Here is a 20473-nt window from a genome sequence, read left to right as displayed (position 1 = left end):
AGCAGCAGTCTTGGGGCTTTTGCATGTATACACAAGGGAGGCTTTTACAGGTAAATAACAAAATATGTTAAATTCATATACATCTTATGGAAACATTTTTTGTGGCAATGAATAGACTGGCAATGTTGTCTAGTTATGAGCATCTCTATATCCACTTGAGGACAAGGTGCTGCTCTGAAACCATGCTGGAACAGTGGCTGTTTGTGCCAGCCCCCACATCAAAATGACACCAGGAGCTTTCGTCTGCCTATTGATCCTGACTGACATAGAAGCAGGAACGTCTGTCAAGTCCTAGAGATAATGTAATCGGCTCCTGGGTCTCAGATCCTGCTATAGACGACTCCTTAAAAGCAGGACAAGATCTAGCCTTTCTGATCTGTGGGTGCATAGTATGAAAACAATTTCATTTCATCCTTGTGGCAATGTGTACTGCGGTGAATGGTAGGTATGGGAAGATTGCATGTAACGGTGGGGGGTGACTTAAAGGGGATCATTAAACAGAGCCTGTGCCTATTCCCTGAGGTATTTACACAATCTAAGACCCCTTTCACACCAACTCTGCAAGAAAAACACAAGCAAAATGTTTCCTCTTAAATCCTTTTCACACCGGTGCGCTGTGAGTCCTGCATGCTGCTTCAGGCTGAACTCTGCACTGACAGCAACTGCTGTGCTTCATCTGTGCTGTGCTTCGGTTCCTCATTATAGGGTCCACCCTGTTGATGCCATTGGTCCTGGGGGAGCAAGACCAAAATCTCGGGGGGGGCATAGCCCACCCCAGCAGCCTCCTAGATCCTGCCCTGCTTAGAAATGCTCTGGCAATGTACAGTATATGCAATGCTTCCAGATGAAGTGATGTCACCAGTGAAGTCATGGAATTTCCTGTTGGTACAAAAGTTCAAGCAACACTAACGCAGCTTTGTACTGCCTTCCCTTCTGGCTAGCAATAATTTACTATTAGTGGTGATATGTTGCTGTAGAGCTGCATGAGCTGGATCAGGTCTCCAAAGGTCTTGAAAATACAAAAACAAAATCCCATTCAGGAAGGGGTTTTTAATCTTTTTTTCCCTCAAACTTTTTTTTGGTCTATGATCTATAAACCTCCAGAAATAAAGTAAAGGAAGTTTCATACAAGAAAGTACACAATTTTTTGCCGCATTGGTCCAAGTTGGCAAAAAGTTTATAGTGTGAAAATGTGATATGCAAAAATTTTATATTTTGGAATCCACAGTCAAGACTGCCTCTTTGAAACAGCTAACTACCATAAAAATGTTCTGAGCAGCAGATGGGTTCCATATGAAATTGTCTAAATGGGTGACCTTAGGAAAAAAAAAATATCTTCAGTGTACAGCAACTGTTTTCAATCATTTCCCTACTCATACAAAGATAGCAGCACCATGATTCATAATACTGCTCTCCCCCAAAATAATGTAAAGTGGACCTTTACTTTACAGGGTGGGCTATTGCCACTGTGACACACTTACCTTCTAGTGCACCCTCCACCAGCTACGGGACATCTGTGTTCCCCCTTGCCACACTGTGCCACTGACATTGTCTCCCAGGATTCTTCTAGGTCTGTCATCTTCTGGGTTTGCTATTCGGCAGCCTCTGATGTATCTCCTGCCACTACAGTATGTGCTGGAACTACATCATTTGGACACCCAGCTAAATTCTCTGCATCCTATTGATGCCGAAAAAGTGCCCAGACTGTACACTGGGATGCGCAGTGTTCAAGAAATATAAAATTCCTAGGATCGGTAAAAGGATTAACACCTACCATGCTTTCCTGACACCAAGCAATGGGATTATGTACCCAGAACAGAGTGGTTCCACAACTTTCACACCTCTCATCCCAATCAACATCTGCCTATTCCATGGTGATTGGATTAAGGTGCCTGAGCTACCTATGTGGATATGAATGTTGGGGTATTTTTCTGATACTCATTAGAACTGAAGAACTTGCATAAGCTATGAGACATCTTCAAAATACCAGAACAAGTCCAGTTGAAAGTAACTTACTCAGCCTTTTCTGAACCTTTTTACCCAAGAGGAACCCTTGAAATCATTTTTAGATCTCACACAAGCCCTGATAAAACCAATTCACCAGAGTTTAGTGGGATGAATACCCTTTGTATTGGAGGTCAGTAGAATGAATGCCTCTCTTACAATGGTGGTCAGAATGTCCTCTTTAGAGACAACTTAAAAAGATAATTGGCTGTACGAAGTGGTGTTGCACACATCATAGAGGCACCATCAGATTGGAGGTCAATGGCTTACAGCTCAAGGAACCCCTAGCAACTTTTGAAGGAACCCTGGTTGAGAATGACTGGACTATTACTAGATGTACTGATGATTGCATTTGTATCTATGTGTAATTTTAATTGTTTCTGTTTTTGGATACACCGTTTGGAAAAACCAGCATAACTTAAAAGAGAAGTATGGGATTTTTTTAAATTTTAGAATCATACTTACCTAGGTGGATGCAGCATCATTATGCTGTCTGCTTTGCCCCCCTCCCCCGCACACTGGAGCGCTGAGCTATGGAGGGAGCCGAAGTTGCCTGCTCAGGCTCTCAGTGGCTCGAGAGGCTAAGCCGGGTGCCGGTCCAGGCCTTAGTGAAAATTACACAACTCTGCCACACAGCACAGCCAGGTGGACGATACCACTCTTCTAAATCAAAAGTGAAAGAGAAACAGCAGACGGATGAGGTTTTTCCTCTGCTCATTTTTCTGTCTCCTTTTAAAACCTTGTTCCTTGTCAACACATTTGCATGCAGCTAACCCTGCTGGCTCCCAGCCCTACCCCTACCTCTTTCTGTCCAGGTACTGCTGTTGCAAGACTCTGTTCTGTAATAATTTATTCATCATTGAATGCATTGTATAAATGCAAGCAATGTAAACACCTACATTTGGTCTGGTATCAGCCTATTGCAGCCCCTTTTAGCAGTTGGAGTGTGAGGGAAGAAGCAGAACAAGGAGCCAATCAGTTCATGTGCTGCCAAGAAGCATGTAAACTCATCACTGTTCTGCTTTTCTCTTAAATGTACAGTCCAGTGGTGGCCGGTGCGCCATAATTTTGGGGGTGGCAAACAATCCACCCGGGCGGCCCCCACCCCCCCGGTCAGTTGGTCAGTCAATACCCCACACCCCCCCCTTTCGCCTGGTCGCTCGGTCAATCCCCCTGCTCGCACGTCCATCCGCCAGCCCCACAATTACCCCATCCAGGTCCCAGGCAGCTTCAGTGGCTTCCTCCCTGCTTCTGCTCCAGCCAATCCAGTTGCTTCTCCTCTCGGCCATTCGGGTATCAGGACCCAATTCCTGATTGGCGGGGAGGAGAAACAGGAAGATTATTAATAATTCGCTATTGTCACACAACGGAGTGAACTTCGGGCGCAGTGCTCTGTGCCCAGAGCCCACCCCTTTTTGCAGCCAATTAGAGCCTCAGGCTCTAATCGTGCTTCAAAAAACTTTAAAAAAAAAAACCATTCAATTCCAGGGGGATCAGGGGGGCGGCGCCCCTGCACCCTGCATGAACGACTGCCACTGGTACAGTCACAGTCTGGAGTGTGTCTAGGTGGACCTGGGCTCAAAGAAACTTGGTTAAATGATTTTTGCCATCAGACTGATGACATCTATTGGCAGAAGAAAATACCGGGGAAATCTCTGGATTGAAGATGAATATGGCAACAAAAGCTGGAATTCTTATTTTATCTTTTAATGGGATATTCATTTTTATCTTGTATTTTCTTTGGCTAGAGGTGTGCTTTGAAATTACATTAACATGTAAAGATTATGAGATCTTTTGAATGGATTTACGTCGACTTCACATAAACTCTTTGTTTTCCATACATCTCTTTTAACTACTGCTCCATCTGATGCCATTTGTTGCTACATGTGCATCCAGCGGAATGCTGCGTCATGTGATGAACGTTTTGTTTATTGCTTCATGGATTAAGCTGTATTTATCTAGGTTGAGAATTTTCTGCTTCTTTTCCAGCCCCAACCATTTCTCATGCACATGGTCAGATTACTAAATGAGGCCAGATGTGCTGCGCAGGCTTCATAAGCTACCTTTTTACTTTACAGACACAACTATTACTGGTGCTGCCTTAAAAAGAACAGACTGACATGAGAAATGTAGACAGTGTGGCTCCTTTGTTGCACATATATAAATGTAACAGCTTGGCCCCAATTTCATCTCCGACCAAACTGGATGAAAACGTCCCCCCTCGGTGCAGCCGTTCTGATGCCAACATCGCCAGTGATACTTGGCACTTCCTGCTAAGGCTGCCAGTTGTGCCCTGTTCCAGCTTCCAAAAAGTTTGAATATTGTAACTCCAAGCACAACAGCATTTCAAATAGCCATGAAGAGTCAGATATCTTCAAAGATATGTAAACAAACATTTTATGTAACTTAGTAGTCCTTGGATGCGGTGGCTGAATTAGCTGTCTTTTTATAGGTTTTATTTCCTTTATTATTACTGGCTGATCCTGTCAGTGAAAATGCTTGCTTGTAGGCAGTTGCAGGTTTTCCTCCATCCTGTAGGTGGCACTGTGCCATTATACAGATGGTGTGGAGTCTGTTAGGGAAACTGTCCCATGATGGACTCTGGACAGCTGGCCTCTCTGAGAGACTGACAATTGGACTCTGTGATCTCCTGAGATCTTGGGCCACCATCTTGGTGTGGGACTCATAGGGGTACCCACGTCATTTGGATGCACCTGATGAGATTGGTAGGCCAGGGACAGAGATCCCGCTGATTAGGGAAAGTGTATAGCGAAGGGAGAAGTTCCTGGTGAGTAGGATCTGATCAGGGATGACACCTGCCTACAGGAAACAACCCGGCACCCAGAATATTAACATAGGGCTCATCTATGTCATCTGCCCTCCTGGTACAACACCAAACACCACCCTTCCTCTGCTAACACAGGCCCAACCCTGGTAACACTGTGTAAACACCAACTGATGTATTGTCTTATAACAGTGCCTACAAAACTGTCTATAGCCTTTACTGCTAACCTATATATTCAATATACCAGCTAATTGCATCAAGGACTGTGTGGTCTATCTCTTGATTTGGGTACCCTGGGCCTAGGCCCCATCTTACATACTCAATGTACTGTATCTATGACAGAACCCAATTTATGTAGCCAGAGGACTTTAAAAGGCATATGAGATATTACTGGTATCGCACAAATACTGTACATACAGGTGCATCTCATGAAATTAGAATATCAAAAAGTTCATTTATTTCAGAAATTCAATGAAAAAAGTGAAACTCATATATTTTATAGATTCATTACACACAAAGTGATATATTTCAAGCATTTATTTCTTTTCATTTTGATGATTGCGGCTTACAGCTAGTGAAAATCCAGAATTCAGTATCTCAATCTCAAAATTAGAATATTGTGAAAAAGTTTAATATTGTAGACCCATGGCGTCACTCTCTAATCAGCTAATTAACTCAAAACACATGTAAAGGTTTCCTGAGCCTTTAAATGGTCTCTCAGTCTGGTTCAGTAGGTTACACAATCATGGGGAAGACTGCTGACTTGACAGTTGTCCAGAAGGCAGTCATTGACACCCTCCACAAGGAGGGTAAGTCACAAAAGGTCATTGCTAAAGAAGCTGGCTGTTCACAGAGTGCTGTATCCAAGCATATTAATGGAAAGTTGAGTGGAAGGAATAAGTGTGGTAGAAAAAGGTGCACAAGCAACAGGGATAGTCGCAAGCTTGAGAGGATTGTGAAGCAAAGACCATTCAAGAAATTTGGGGGAGATTCAGAAGGAGTGGACTACGGCTGGTGTCAGAACTTCAAGAACCACCACACACAGACGTATCCAGGACATGGGCTATAGCTGTCGCATTCCTATTGTCAAGTCACTCCTGGACCAGAGACAATGTCAGAAGCATCTTACCTGGACTAAGGAGAAAAAAGACTGGACTGTTGCTCAGTGGTCTAAAAACCTCTTTTCGGATAAAAGTAAATTTTGCATTTCATTTGGAAATCAAGGTCCCAAAGTCAGGAGGAAGGGTGGAGAGGCACAGAATCCAAGTTGCATGAGGTCCAGTGTGAAGTTTCCACAGTCAGTGATGATTTGGGGAGCCATGTCATCTGCTGGTGTTGGTCCACTGTGTTGTTCAAGTCCAAAGTCAGTGCAGCCCTCTACCAGATAATTTTAGAGCACTTCATGCTTTCCTCTGCTGACCAGCTTTATGGAGATGCTGATTTCATTGTCCAACAGGACTTGGCACCTGCTCACACTGCCAAAAGTACCAATACCTGTTTTAATGATCATGGTATCACTGTGCTTGATTGGCCAGCAAACTCGCCTGACCTAAACCCCGTAGAGAATGTGTGGGGTGTTGTCAAAAGAAAGGTGAGAGATACCAGACCTAACAATGCAGAAGAGCTGAAGGCCACTATCAGAGCAACCTGGGCTTCCATAACACCTCAGCAGTGCCACAGGCGAATCGCCTCCATGCCACGCCACATTGATGCAGTAATTCATGCAAAAAGAGCCCCGACCAAGTATTGAGTGCAAACTTTACTGTACATGGACAGTAAGCCAACATTTCAGTAAGCCAACAATTCTTTTTTTTTTATTGGTTTTATGTAATAATCACATTTTCTGAGATACCGAATTTTGGGTTTTCACTAGCTGTAAGCCATAATAATCAAAATAAAAGAAAGTGATGCTTGAAATATATCACTTATACTATAAGTTTCACCCTCGCAATTGAATTACTGAAATAAATTAACTTTTGGATGGCATACTTATTTTTTTGAGATGCACCTGTATATTAAAAATTCATATTTTAATATACAAATGATAAAAATGTAACATAACCATATGTTGCAACAGAAGGTTCACATATGTTCTACACATGAGTTTATATCAATCAGAACATTCCACATGCCAGCTCAACATGTTTTGAACATTTGTCTGTCTTCTTCAGGAGAACATGTGAATGATATCCATGTGGTTGAACATAAAGTATTCTTTAAAACCAAGTATGAATGGGGCTACTACAAAACGTTGTCAATATAAGCCATTATCTCCATAGGGACAGCAGGGAGTGTCAAAAGAGACATCAAATCCTAAAGCAAGGGATGCCAACAAAGTTGCCAGGCCAGTTTCCATAAATGTTACAAAGAGCAGCACGCAGTCTCTTAAATCAATTCATACACATGCATGGTTGAGGCTGAGTGTAGTTGGGACCAATATAGTCTGACGGACCACACCCTGAGGCGTGATGCCTATGCATGTGTATGAAGTTGACAGCCTTTTTCTAGTAGACATGTCCTTATTTTGTTTTAAAAACTATGTTCAACCTCATGGATATCATTCATGTGTTCTCCTAAAGAAGACACAGGAACCTTTTAAATGTGTTGTGCTGGCACGTGGAATGTTCTAATTGATATCAACTCAAGTGTAGAACATATGTGAATTTTCTGTTGCAACATATGTACAGTATATAATGTTACATTTTTATTGTATAATAAAATATGAATTTTTATATATTTGTGCAAAACCAGCTATATATCATGTTCCCTTTAAAGTCCTCTAGTTACAAAAACTGTGTTCTGTCTATGATATATAGGATGTGGGCATATGTGAACATAGAACCTCTATCTTTTGTCTTTGGTACTGTATCATTCTGTGGAATGATGAGCTTGGGTTCGGGCTTGGGTTCAGTCAGAACCTGGAAGTTAGCTGTCATTCCTGGGCTAATGCACTGTAGGCAGGAGATTCTCCACCTCGCAGGTGACATACCCAAAGGGGCAGGCATGTTCCCAATATCATTAATCAAATATAGGCACATGGCCATATTGGCTCAATAGCATTGATGATGTTTGGCCATGTGGGCATAATAGGGTAATGTTATAAGCATTCCCGCCCCTTTGTGTACGCACACTCATTGTCCAGCAATGATAGCTAACTGTTTAGTTTGGATCAAACTCATGTACATTCCTAGTTGTCACCCTAGGTTCTTCTGGACTAGGAACACTTCCTGATAGCATTGTTTAAGATTCCAGTTCAATGCACAAGAAGTTACAAGGACAGTGGATTCATATTAAGGTCAGCAGGTATTTTCTGTACTTGCAGAAAATGTATTTAGCCTAAAGAAAAAAATTATGCAGCCACCACATCTAAGGAATTGGAAGCTGCAATATATTACATTTTTGTTCTTGGATTTAGATATACTTTTAGACTGATGACAGACAGACGCTTTAAAAGTTACATATGACAATATAAAAAAAAAATAAAATAAAATAAAAAAAGCTTTAGTAATAATGGAAGTGGATCATGACAGAATTGTTCCTTTTTCCCTTGGAAACAGAAAAGAATAATTCATGATTAGTCAGAAGGGTTTCCCAACATCTTGTGAAATTTGACAGTAGTAAAAAGCTTACCTTCACATGTGCTAAACACTGTTTGAACGTTAAGCCCTAAGTTAACAATTATCCCTATAGTTCTCTTGCTAAAATTAGCCTCAAATGTCCAGACCCAACCAAAGGAGGGAAACAAAATAGGGGAAAAAAAATTAGCTCAGGCTGCAACATTTGAGGCTTGTTGATGTCCTGCTGCCCTAGGCACTAATACAAGAAGCCAAGGACTGCAGGGCATGTGTAATCTCAACTCCAGCATCTCAGTCCAGGAAATAGTTAGTAATATACCAGGCTTTCTCAACCAGGGTTCCGTGGAACCCTAGGGTTCCTCCAGAAATTGCTAGGGGTTCTTTGAGCAGTGTCAAATTGGTTTCCAAACTACAATGACTACCAATGCAATGAGGCAAATTGCCACTGGCTTGTAACATAAGGTTTCACTTCTACATTGACCTCCAGAGCAACAGGGCTTTTTCCCAATGATCACCAATGTGAATGGACATTTCTCCACTGACCACCAATGTAAGGAAACCACTCTCCACTGACAACTGATGGAAGGGGACACTTTATTCACTGAGAAGAGGAGATAAAATTTTTTTTTTTGCAATATATTTCTTTTCTGGATACTATTAATTTATTGTAATGCTTATAATTCATGTATATAGAGCAAGGGAGTACTGTAAAATAATCATTCCCTAGGTGTTAAATATTCTAGGTATACCAAATTCCTTATACTTTTATGTAAAACTTTTAAAAGATTAACTGCTCATGTTTTAATAATCTTAGCAGGGGTTACCTAGACCTTAAAATTATTTCAAGTGTTTCTTCAGAGTAAAAAGGTTGAGAAAGGCTGCCCTAGATAGTGTCTGAATTAAGATAAAGTCATCCACCTAGAGGGAAAAGCAAATAAAGGCATTGCTGGGGGGAAAGTGGGTAGTGTGTCACACACATTGCTTAGCATGAAAAAAACTGATGCTAGGTCCACCTTGAAGTCCACCTTTAAGGAGCTGCCATTGCTGAATTATACTTGTGCATATCACATTGGTATCTCAGGAAGCATAGAAGCCATAGAGAGATGGGCAAATAGCATATTCACAAGGAGCTCCAAAATAGTAGCTTACATATTTCTGTAGGTACAGGTCACCTTTAAGTTACAACCCCAATAAAATGATCCTAATATGCATTTTCAGGACTTACAACCATAAATTCCCCCATTACTTAAGCTATGTGTAAACCCAGTGTGCTGCTCTTACCGGCTAAGTAGAGTGTCTTCAGTCCCAGGTCAGTCATGAGTGGAAGAAAGGTCATCCTTGTGTTACCACAAGCGATAGTTGATTCAGATAGAAGGCAGCCACTAGGCAGGGAAGGGATGTGATGCAGAGTTGGTGGAAATAAACTTAAAACAGTTGGTAGAGATGGGAAGGAGTTGGCATCTATAGGCTTCTTAGTTTTATCTTCTTGGAGAATCTTTGGCTTCTGTGTGCCTGCTTGTTGTGATGTTCCAGTCCCTACTGTTTTGTGCTTTTTTTTCTCTGAAGTGATACAGAACATTAGTTATTCCTTGTTATCTTAAAAATATAACACCAACATAGGTCATCATGCATGAAGAAACTATAAGAAGAATAGTATAGATAAGTCTACCCTAACCTTTTTTTCCTAAGTGAGATGTAAGTTGGTTTAGTCATCCATCAACTTTTTTTTACCTATCTGGCTTTCTGGCTACAAGAGAGCTGCACCTAAAGCCCATCCCTCGGCAACATAGAAATCCTCTCCTTCTTCTCCTACCCTTTTACATTTAACAAAAACCTTTCCTAAGCTCCTTACCTCGTTACACTTTTCTGTGACCCTCCACAATGCCACTTCTGGGAGTGAAGACTGGTTTTTCACTGCTGCAGTCTGGTCCTGCCTTCAACAAGTCTTTTCAACCCTTCTTCTTCTGACATTACCACCCTGCTGCACACTTTAGGACCCTATCTGAATCCCATCCATGGACCCACTGTTGTCCATGTCACCAAGCAAGGATGTGGACATTTGAAAAGGGACATTCCCATTCTACAGCAAACAAGCAAGAAGACTTGCGTTTCACAACATCTTTTTTGATGAACTTAGCTTATCTTTTTTATTTATGTTTACCTAGAAGGGGTGAGGGGGTATTGTTTGGTGGTGGAAAGGGGTGCTGTTTCAATGCCAGAACCTTTATTTTCACCATTGTGGTGAGGAAGATCTCCCTGTCTGCACCCCTATATGTTGCCAGTGGGTGAATTAACCCATTATGGGTGGACCTAGTTTTTAGTTAGCGATGTTATCCTGTTTTAATTCTTGCTTCCGTTAAAAAAAATTCTGAGCTTAAATCATATTGTGTGTAAAATGGTGCTACCATATTTTTGACCATGACAGGTTTGTGCAACTTGCAAGCACTAAAAGCTACATGTCAAGTTCAGTCCACTATGTATGTAAAAGACTAATCACCTCTCTCACTTCCTGGGTTAGCTGGGATCACCAGTGGATAATAATCACATATAAATTCAACTATTAACCAATACTTTATTGTGTTATCTTAGTGGGTTTCAATCATTGAAGTTATTCATGCATATGAGAATTTTCATACAAATTCAAGGTAACTGTCAGAGGAATGCAAGTTAGGAGGCCTATAAAATGGCCACAAGAACACAATGCAGAAATGTATAATGACATATTAATTTCATCACTACTTAGGAATAAATTTCAAATTCAATAGTTCAAAATCTCAGTATATTGAATATGTCAGGACTTGTATGCTGAATTGCATCTTGTAATTTTAAAGAAGCAAAAAAGGGCTGCACTGCTCCAATTCCCGAATATGGGCCTCAGGTCCTCCACTGCTCTAGGTGCCAACATTTACAAGCTCATCCAAAGCCACACTCCATAAATGTCACATCATAAAGTTTAATAAATGTAGTTGGCTTCCAATACAGTCCTTGCCCTCTAATGGGTTTCATCTCGATTAATTATTCATAGAGGTTCTCTTTGTTTCTTGAAATTGATTTACATTAGACTTGTTAAAGAAAAGGAAAATTATGGTGAAGAAGCAGGCTGGGGCTTAGACTACTAGATTATTGTTTCTTTTTAGTTTTAGATAGAGCAGTGAAGGCTTAAAGCTTATGGCAGTTCATTATATGCTGTTTGTGTCCCATTAGGGAGATTTCCATTTACATCCTATCCCCAGAGTTGTGACAGGAAGTGAGGAGATTTCTACATAATGAGGGATATTCTCTTTTTTAACAGATGTCACCGAAACATGTGTTCCTACTGGAATATTTACTCTCAATCCTGGTGAGAGCTCTAAAATTCCATCACTTTCTATCAGTGGCAGTTGTCATCAGGACAAATAAAAAGGGCGAATTTACGTGGCAGGAACACAGACAGTAACATATACTTAACAAGGGATCTAGCCCTACTATATTCAAAACTAAAAAAGTTTTGGCGATATATACATTTGACAGTAACATCATAGTACATTAACAAACAGCTATTTCAACTGTTTGGGCCACCATTACAATGTTGCTTTTTACTACCCCATATTGGCCATACCTTCTTTTGGTTGTTCTTGTTCTGTGTTCTTCAAAGACTCAGTGTCTAACGCTTTCTCTCCATTAGGCTTTTTCTTTGGTTTTGGTATGGTCTCCCCTGTCTTTTGGAGGCTGGTCTCTTGTTTCTCATTATTCAGTTCCTTCTTCTTTGTGACAGGTTTGGACTGAGTAACTTCTAAATCCTTTGGTACAGCTGTTTTTTTTAATTGTTGTAGCTTTACAATGGTAGATCTGTTGTGTCTTGTTGTATCAGGTCCTACAACTGGTCTGCCAGCTTTTGTGACTGTATCTTTGGTCTTTGCAGGCTTAGTATTCTTTGTTTGTTCTGTTGTTTTTTCTGGGATAGCCTTCGAGGTGGACACACGTGGTGCCTGCGTGGTTTCTGAAAAGCATATATTTAAATAGATAACAATGGTCTCCAATTTCCTGGAAAGGCTATACAACTCTTAATATTTTATACTTAGAAGCCTAACTGAAGTCCTGCCTCCCCATGCGGTTTTAATATGGTTTTAGGGCATTACCAAGCAAAAATCAAACTCCCAGCCCCCATTGCGTGAACCTGTTCTGTTTTGATTCCTCCCACCTCCCTATTACATAACTAGAATATTATTTATTATTATTGGTAACGTTTAATACAGCTTCTATGCTGCAAGGCAGCACTTCCTGCCTTCTCGGATAGGCATGAACTATGTGCACATCCAGTGTGCCTCCTGGGATTGCCACATCACACACTCTGCTCTGCCAGTTATTTGGGACCTTGCAGAGACCAGCAGCATTAATTCATACAAATGCCACAGGTCTCTGCCACGTCCCAGATACTAGAAGATAGCGACATTTGTGTGCATGCATGAGAATTCCCGGCACTTGCACAGACATGCCCCTGGCCTCTGACAGGTCACACATACCCACCAGAGATCTGTGCATGAGCTGACTTTTTAAACATGGCGGAGTGAAAGCGCAGCAGGGGGAGTGTAATAAAACGGGTGTGAAGAAGTTCTGCTTTTATATTGGCTTTTTATATCTGTGAAATGCTGCTTTCTGCTCTCACACTCCAGTGCTCTGTGCTGCCATAGCTGACTAACAGCCACACCCCTAAGCACAAGTATTCTGTGCTAACAGGAAACCGGTAAGGGGAGGTAAGACTAAAAAAATGGAGGTTTGTTAGTACAATGTCTATCTGACTGAATATCTATTTTTGTTGAACTTTAAAGGTAACCTATGCCCCCCATCTTCCCAAAATTTAACCTGCCACAAAAAGTTTTACTCCCCTGAACAGTGCCCAGTTATGCAAAAATAATGTTATACCCAAAGCTAAAATCACTCTGTGGTTCAACAAGTAACCAGTTTCCATTGTGGTTGGTTCTGGCCAACTCTCTCCTATTTCAACATACTTTTGACCCATCGCTATAAAATGTAGCCTCACTAACCAATACAAAGGTGGAAGGGGCAGAAAAAGACCAGAGCCAGGAGCTGTGAAAGCTGGGTGGCAATTACATATCAGTGAAACTTTGGGGATGCCTAGACATTCTACCGGAGGACAAAGCCACATGTTTTGCGGCCTTAGATTTCTAGAAATTGTGTAAGAGCACTAGGGATGAGCTTCGTGTTCGAGTTGAACATCGTCTGTTCGATCGTTCGCCGAATTGCGAACGATATGGGCCGTTCGCGCCAAATTCGTGTGGCGCGTCACGGCCCATAATTCACTGCGGCATTGCAGTGCATTGCTGGCTGATGATTGGCCAAGCATGCACTATGACCCGCATGCTTGACCAATCACAGCGCCGTCTGAACAGAGAGCCGTAATTGGCCAAAGCCAAGGAGGCTTTGGCCAATTATGGATCAGGGGATTTAGTACACCCCCCTCACTATATAAGGCCGCCTGCACGGCGGCCCTGTGTAGTGTGTGTGTTCCGGCGTTGAAAGAGATAGACAGAGAGACAGTGTCATTTGATTTAAATTAGATAGATTAGGCAGGACAGTCAGTGAGTTAGCTGCACTTACAGTGTATTGTGTATATATATATATATGCATCCCAGGTGTTTGTGTGTGTGTTCAGCTAAAACTACAAGTTAGTGTAGTGCGAGCGCTGCACAGTGTTCAGCTAAAGCTACCTGTAGAAGGTTGGTGGTGTTCTCCTGATCCTATCACTACCGCAGGCAGCTAAATAAGCTACAAGTTATTTTTTTGCAAGCTCTGCACAGTGTTCACCTAAGGCTCGGTTCACACTAGGATGACTTGTCAGGCGACCTAGGTCGCCTGACAAGTAGCGTCCCGTTCAGTACAATGGAACCGTTCTAATCGGAGCGACGCAAGTTGCTCCGACTTAGAAAAAGGTTCCTGTACGACTTTGGGGGCGACTTGGGGCGACTTGCATAGACTTCTATATAGAAGTCGTTTTGCAAGTCGCCCGGGCAGTCGTGTGCAGGTCGTCTCGGTGAGGCGACCTGCAAGTCGTGCCGCCTCTGGTGTGAACCGAGGCTAAAGCTACCTGTAGAAGGTTAGTGGTGTTTTCCTGATCCTATAACTACCGCAGGCAGCTAAATAAGCTACAAGTTAGTTTTTTGCGAGCTCTGCACAGTGTTCAGCTAAAGCTACCTGTAGAAGGTTGGTGGTGTTTTCCTGATCCTATCACTACCGCAGGCAGCTAAATAGGCTACAAGTTAGTCTTTTGCGAGCTCTGCACAGTGTTCAGCTAAAGCTACCTGTAGAAGGTTGGTTGTGTTTTCCTGATCCTATCACTACCGCAGGCAGCTAAATAAGCTACAAGTTAGTTTTTTGCAAGCTCTGCACAGTGTTCAGCTAAAGCTACCTGTAGAAGGTTGGTGGTGTTCTCATACTACAGGCAGGCAGTTGATTTTGCTAGCTCCAGTATCAGTATATATATATATATTCCAGCTTAGTGCAGCTACAGGCCATTAGTATGTCTGGAAGGCCAACAAGGAGAGGCAGACAGTCACAAGCCAATAAAAGAGGGCAAGCAGGCTCTGTGTCTAGAGGCAACAGTGCTGGTCGTGGAGATGGTGCATCCTCATCAGCACGTGGCCGTGGGACACGCTTGGCCTTTTTTTCGGCAGCTGGCCGTGTTGAGCCGCAACATGCGGAAGACTTGGTCGAGTGGATGACCAAGCCGTCCTCATCCTCCTCATCCTTTCTCACCCATGCTCAGGGTACTTTGTCTGGCAAAGCAGCTGCCAACGCGGCCTCTTCCCTCGGCTCAATGGCATCAGTGACTCCTTCCCTAGCCCCACCATGTCCTCCTGAGGAGTCCCTTGACCTGTTTGACCACAGTGTTGAGTACATGCTCCAGGAGGATGCCCAGCGTTTAGAAGGCTCTGATGATGATACTGAGCTAGATGAAGGCAGTAACGTGAGCACGGACAGAGGGGGTGCCCAAGAAGGACAGCAATCTGGCAGTTATGCTCCCCCTGCTGCAGCATACTGCCAGGTTTGCTCCAGTGATGAAGAGGGAGGGGATGATGAGGTCACTGACACAATGTGGGTGCCTGATAGAGAGAAGGAGGAGGAAGAGGCACATCACCAATGAGGCAGGATGCCCTCCAGGGGCCAGCCTAAGGGCAGCACACTGACTGCATCTCACCCCAAAGCTCCGCATGTGCAGGGCGCTGCTGTCTCTGCGCGTTATTCCAAAAGTTCTTTGGTGTGGGCCTTTTTTGAGACGAGTGCATTAGATCGCACCGCTGCTATTTGCAACATATGTCTCAAGCGTATCTCGCGTGGCCAAAACATCTCCCGCTTGGGCACCACATGCTTAACCAGACATATGTTGACCTGCATGCAGTTCGTTGGCAAGCGTATCTAAAAGACCCACACCAAAGAACAAAGAGGACCTCTCCTTGCTCCTCATCAGCTGAGATCTCCAACCCCACTATACCTTCAGTCCTCTCTGAGACCTGCACTGAGAGGAATGAAGGTGTAGAATTAGATGTGTCACAGCCAAGTACTTGTGGGCAATCTGCTTTCGGTACACCGATGTCAGATTGTACCAGGCAAATTTCCCTGCCCCAGCTGCTGCACCGCCAAAAGAAGTTCGCTCCCAGCCATCCGCATGCCCAGCGGTTGAATGCTAACTTGGCAAAATTGCTAGCACTTCAACTGCTGCCTTTTCAGTTGGTAGACTCTGCCCCCTTCCGTGAATTTGTGGAATGTGCGGTTCCTCAGTGGCAGGTACCCAAACGCCACTTTTTCTCATGGAAGGCGATTCCGGCTCTCTACCGGGATGTGGAATGCAATGCCCAGGGACGTTACCTAAGTTTCACCACACATTGAGTGACTCTGCTGGCAGCTGGGAAGGATGCAGAGCAAGGTGCAGTAGTGTTGGAGGTTGTTTCGCCACCACGCCTCCAAAATGCCACTACTAATGATTGTGACACACCTCTCTCCTCCACCCCCTCCTCTTCTTCTTCCTCCATGGCCTCTTCCTGTGCTTTGTCCTCGGAACCAGCAGTGCTCCGTAGCCGTTTAAGGGGCTACGCAAGTATGCAGGCCAAAAGATGCCATGCGGTGCTTGAGCTGGTGTGCTTGGGGGACAGGAGCCACACTGGGGCAGAGGTTCTGTCAGCTCTGCAGGGGCAGGTTCAGAGGTGGTTGACGCCACGCCAACTTAAGGCAGGAATGGTGGTTTGCGACAATGGCACCAACCTCCTCTCTGTACTCCGACAGGGACAAATGACCCATGTGCCCTATTGGCTCACCTCCTTAACTTGGTGGTGCAGCGGTTCTTGGGCAGGTACCCGGGCTTACAGGATGTCCTGAGGCAGGCCAGGAAAGTCTGTGTGCATTTCCGCCGGTCATATAATGCCAGTGCTCGGCTGGCAGACCTCCAAAAGGAGTTTAACCTGCCCAAGAACCGCCTAGTCTGTGACATGCCCACCAGGTGGAACTTAACATTGGCCATGCTGCAGCGGCTGCACATGCAGCAGAGGGCCATCAATGAGTACCTGTGCGACTATGGCACCAGGACAGGGTCAGGGGAGCTTGTTTTTTTTTCCCCACGCCAGTGGGCCATGATCAGAGATGCATGCACTGTGCTGTCACCATTTGAGGAGGCCACGAGGATGGTGAGCAGTGACAGTGCATGCATCAGTGACACTGTCCCCCTTGTCCACCTGTTGGAGCACACGCTGCATGGAATAATGGACAGGGCACTTGAGGCAGAACAGAGGCAGGAAGAGGAGGACTTCCTTAGCTCTCAAGGCCCCCTTTATCCAGACAATGTTCCTGCGTGCCCGCCGATCACACAGGAAGAGAACGAGGAGGAGAAGGAGGGAGAGGAGGAGGAGGATTGTGTCAGTATGGAGGTGGAGCCTGGCACTCAGCATCAGCAGCAGTCTTTAAGGGATCAGTCTCAAGAAACACATGGACTTGTACGTGGCTGGGAGGAGGTGGCTGCGGACCATGTCGTCCTTAGTGACCGAGAGGACTCCGGACCGAATGCCTCAGCAAACCTACGCTGCATGGCCTCCCTGATCCTGTAAAGCCTGCGTAAGGATCCTCGTATTCATGGTATCAAGGAGAAGGACCAATACTGGCTGGCAACCCTCCTTGATCCACGTTACAAGGGTAAGGTTGCGGACCTTATCTTGACGTCGCAGAGGGAGCAGAGGATGAAACATCTTCAGGAGGCCTTGCAGAAAGGTCTGTGCAACGCGTTCCCAGAGACTGGGAGGTTACAAACTTCTGTTTCTGGACAACTTGTTGCTGAGGCTTCGGTCAGTCAAAGAAGGAGCGGTGGAGAAGGTGGCCGTCTGACCGATGCGTTCAGACAATTTTTTAGTCCGCAGCCCCAAGGTATGATCGGTCCTAGCAACCATCACCAGCGTCTGTTTTACATGGTGCAGGAATACCTAGGGGCAAGATCTGACTTGGACACCTTTCCCACCGAAAATCCTCTGGGTTACTGGGTCTTGGGGATGGATCACTGGCCAGAGCTTGCACAGTATGCAATTGAGCTACTGGCCTGTCCTGCATCCAGCGTTCTTTCGGAACGCACATTCAGTGCTGCTGGAGGCTTTGTAACCGATCACAGGGTGTGTCTGTCCACCGACTCGGTCGATCGACTGACCTTCATAAAAATGAATCAGTCTTGGATCACCACCAGCTACCAAGCACCTGATGCTGATGTAACCGAATAATTTTTTTTAAAATCTCAGATCCCTTCAAAGACTGCCTATGCTGATGCTGAGTGACTATCCTGAGTAATTATCCTCTTCCTCAATGATCACGCTGATAGCTTGTAAGAACATTTTTGGTTCCTGCACCGCCACCAGTGCCTAAGGCCCAATTTTTCAGCCCCTGTTTAACAGGGGCGTGTAATTACAATTTTTGATGCAATACTTTGCAGCAGGGCTCGTTCCTGCGTTCCAACTAGAGTATCTGTGAGGGGTTGCAGTGTTGTGGCACCAGCACCAGAGCCTAAGGCCTAATTTTTCAGCCCCTGTTTAACAGGGGCGTATAATTACAATTTTTGATGCAATACTTTGCAGCAGGGCTCGTTCCTGCGTTCCAACTAGAGTATCTGTGAGGGGTTGCAGTGTTGTGGCACCAGTGCCTAAGGCCCAATTTTTCAGCCCCTGTTTAACAGGGGCGTGTAATTACAATTTTTGATGCAATACTTTGCAGCAGGGCTTGTTCCTGCGTTCCAACTAGAGTATCTGTGAGGGGTTGCAGTGTTGTGGCACCAGCACCAGTGCCTAAGGCCCAATTTTTCAGCCCCTGTTTAACAGGGGCATGTAATTACAATTCTTGATCTAATATTTTACAGCAGGGCCCGTTTCTGTGCCCATCAAGAGCAAGTGAGGGCTTACAGTGTTGAGGCCACAACAACACCTAAGGCCCGAATTTCTGCTGAGTATATTGGGCAGGCCCCTACTTTCAAACATCCAATTTACAAACGACTCCTACTTGCAAACGGAAGGAGACAACAGGAAGTGAGATGAAATCTACCCCTAGGAAGGGAAATTCTCTCCTGTAAGAGTTAATATGGGAAAAACATTTCTCCTTTCCACTGATGCTTTATCACCAATCCTTGTTTCACAAAAAAACCCAAATTTTCAAAAAACATTTGTCATTGGGACAAAAAGTGAGGTGAAATCTTCTGAAGAGGAGCACAGACAGCAAAACAAATGTCACAGGGGTGATAACCCTTCCCTATGTTTTCCAAAAAGCTTAAAATAGATTTTTTGGCTGGAGCTAAACACGTTAAAAATGTACCAGTTCAAAATTACAAACAGATTCTACCTAACAACAAACCTACAGTCCCTGTCTTGTTTGCACCACCTGTATACTGCTGTTCAGAGTACAGAGCCTGTATACTGCTGTTTCCTTTTTTTAATTTGGGTGCGGGGTTCCCTTTAATATCCATACAAGACCCAAAGGGCCTGGTAATGGACTTGGGGGTACCCATGCCATTTGTCTCACTGATTTTCATCCATATTGCCAGGACCCGACATTACATTAAAGCCGCAAGCAGTTTTAAATGACTTTTTTTCCTTTTAAAAATGACATTTTGTGCAGGGACTGTTCTAAGCACGGGAAACACGCGGCACTTTACAGGCATACTATAGAAGGCTCTGAAGAAGAAGGGACACCTTCAAAACACGTTAGCCAGCGGTGGTTCGTATGTCCTCTTCCTAGGACCTGGAGACCGCTACCAGTGAACTAATCGCTTTGTTACTGTATACAGTGCGATATTTTCTTCCTACCTTTGTGAGTAGATTTTTATCTTGTTTTTACTAATAAATTTACCTTAGGATAATGCACTAGGCTGGTGCGCTCTCTTTTTTTCTTATCATATACTATCGAAACCCCTCAGGTACAATATTTAAAGGAATATTTCACTTTTTTTTTTCCTTTAAGCATCATTAAAATCACTTCTCCTGAAAAAACGGCCGTTTTTAAAAGTTTTTTTTGCATTGATACATGTCCCCTGGGGCAGGACCCGGGTCCCCAAACCCTTTTTAGGACAATACAATGCAAATTAGCCTTTAAAATTAGCACTTTTGATTTCAAACGTTCGAGTTCCATAGACGTCAATGGGGTTTTAACGTTCATGTGAATTTTCGGTCCGTTCGCAGGTTCTGGTGCGAACTGAACCAGGGGGTGTTCAGCTCATCCCTAAAGAGCACAAATAAGCTTACTGAAAATCAGAATGAGTAAATGAACTAAATCAGTTACAGGACTTCAGCAACAAGGTTCTCCTACTGAAATTCTGGCCTGCTACCAAGGGGTTTTACTTTACCGGCTGCAGTCACCATAGAGTAGATGAAAAAAAAGGCAAGCAGGAGGCCCTCTTGTAATAAACATGGCAAGTGAGCAAAGCTGGGAACTCATATGGAGATCTTGCTGCCAAGGTCTCAAGGAAACCTAAAAAGCTCATGGGTGTGATACATTGTATACATGCTCTGGTCCACATTTGAATATACTGTATAAACACTTTATGTACACAAATTACATCAGAATATATATATTCAAGTTATTAGTAAAGACTATGGCT

General features: G+C 43.8%; 1 protein-coding gene across 3 annotated transcripts in view; it reads right to left on the bottom strand.

Moving 5' to 3' along the window:
* ECM2 (extracellular matrix protein 2) overlaps positions 1 to 20473 on the bottom strand; it is a 431439-nt gene that overhangs the window by 44514 nt on the left and 366452 nt on the right. For all 3 annotated transcript variants that reach the window (XM_073600147.1, XM_073600145.1, XM_073600146.1), the window contains 2 exons: positions 11963 to 12343; positions 9646 to 9924 (listed from right to left, as the gene is read on the bottom strand). In XM_073600147.1, coding sequence (XP_073456248.1) covers positions 9646 to 9924; positions 11963 to 12343 — 660 coding nt within the window. The remainder of the gene's footprint in view (positions 1 to 9645; positions 9925 to 11962; positions 12344 to 20473) is intronic.

This window comes from Aquarana catesbeiana, linkage group LG09 (genome assembly GCF_042186555.1).
Source record: "Aquarana catesbeiana isolate 2022-GZ linkage group LG09, ASM4218655v1, whole genome shotgun sequence".
NCBI lineage: Eukaryota > Metazoa > Chordata > Amphibia > Anura > Ranidae > Aquarana > Aquarana catesbeiana.
Note: the sequence above shows the minus strand (reverse complement) of the source record. Positions and strands in the feature narration are given on the sequence as shown.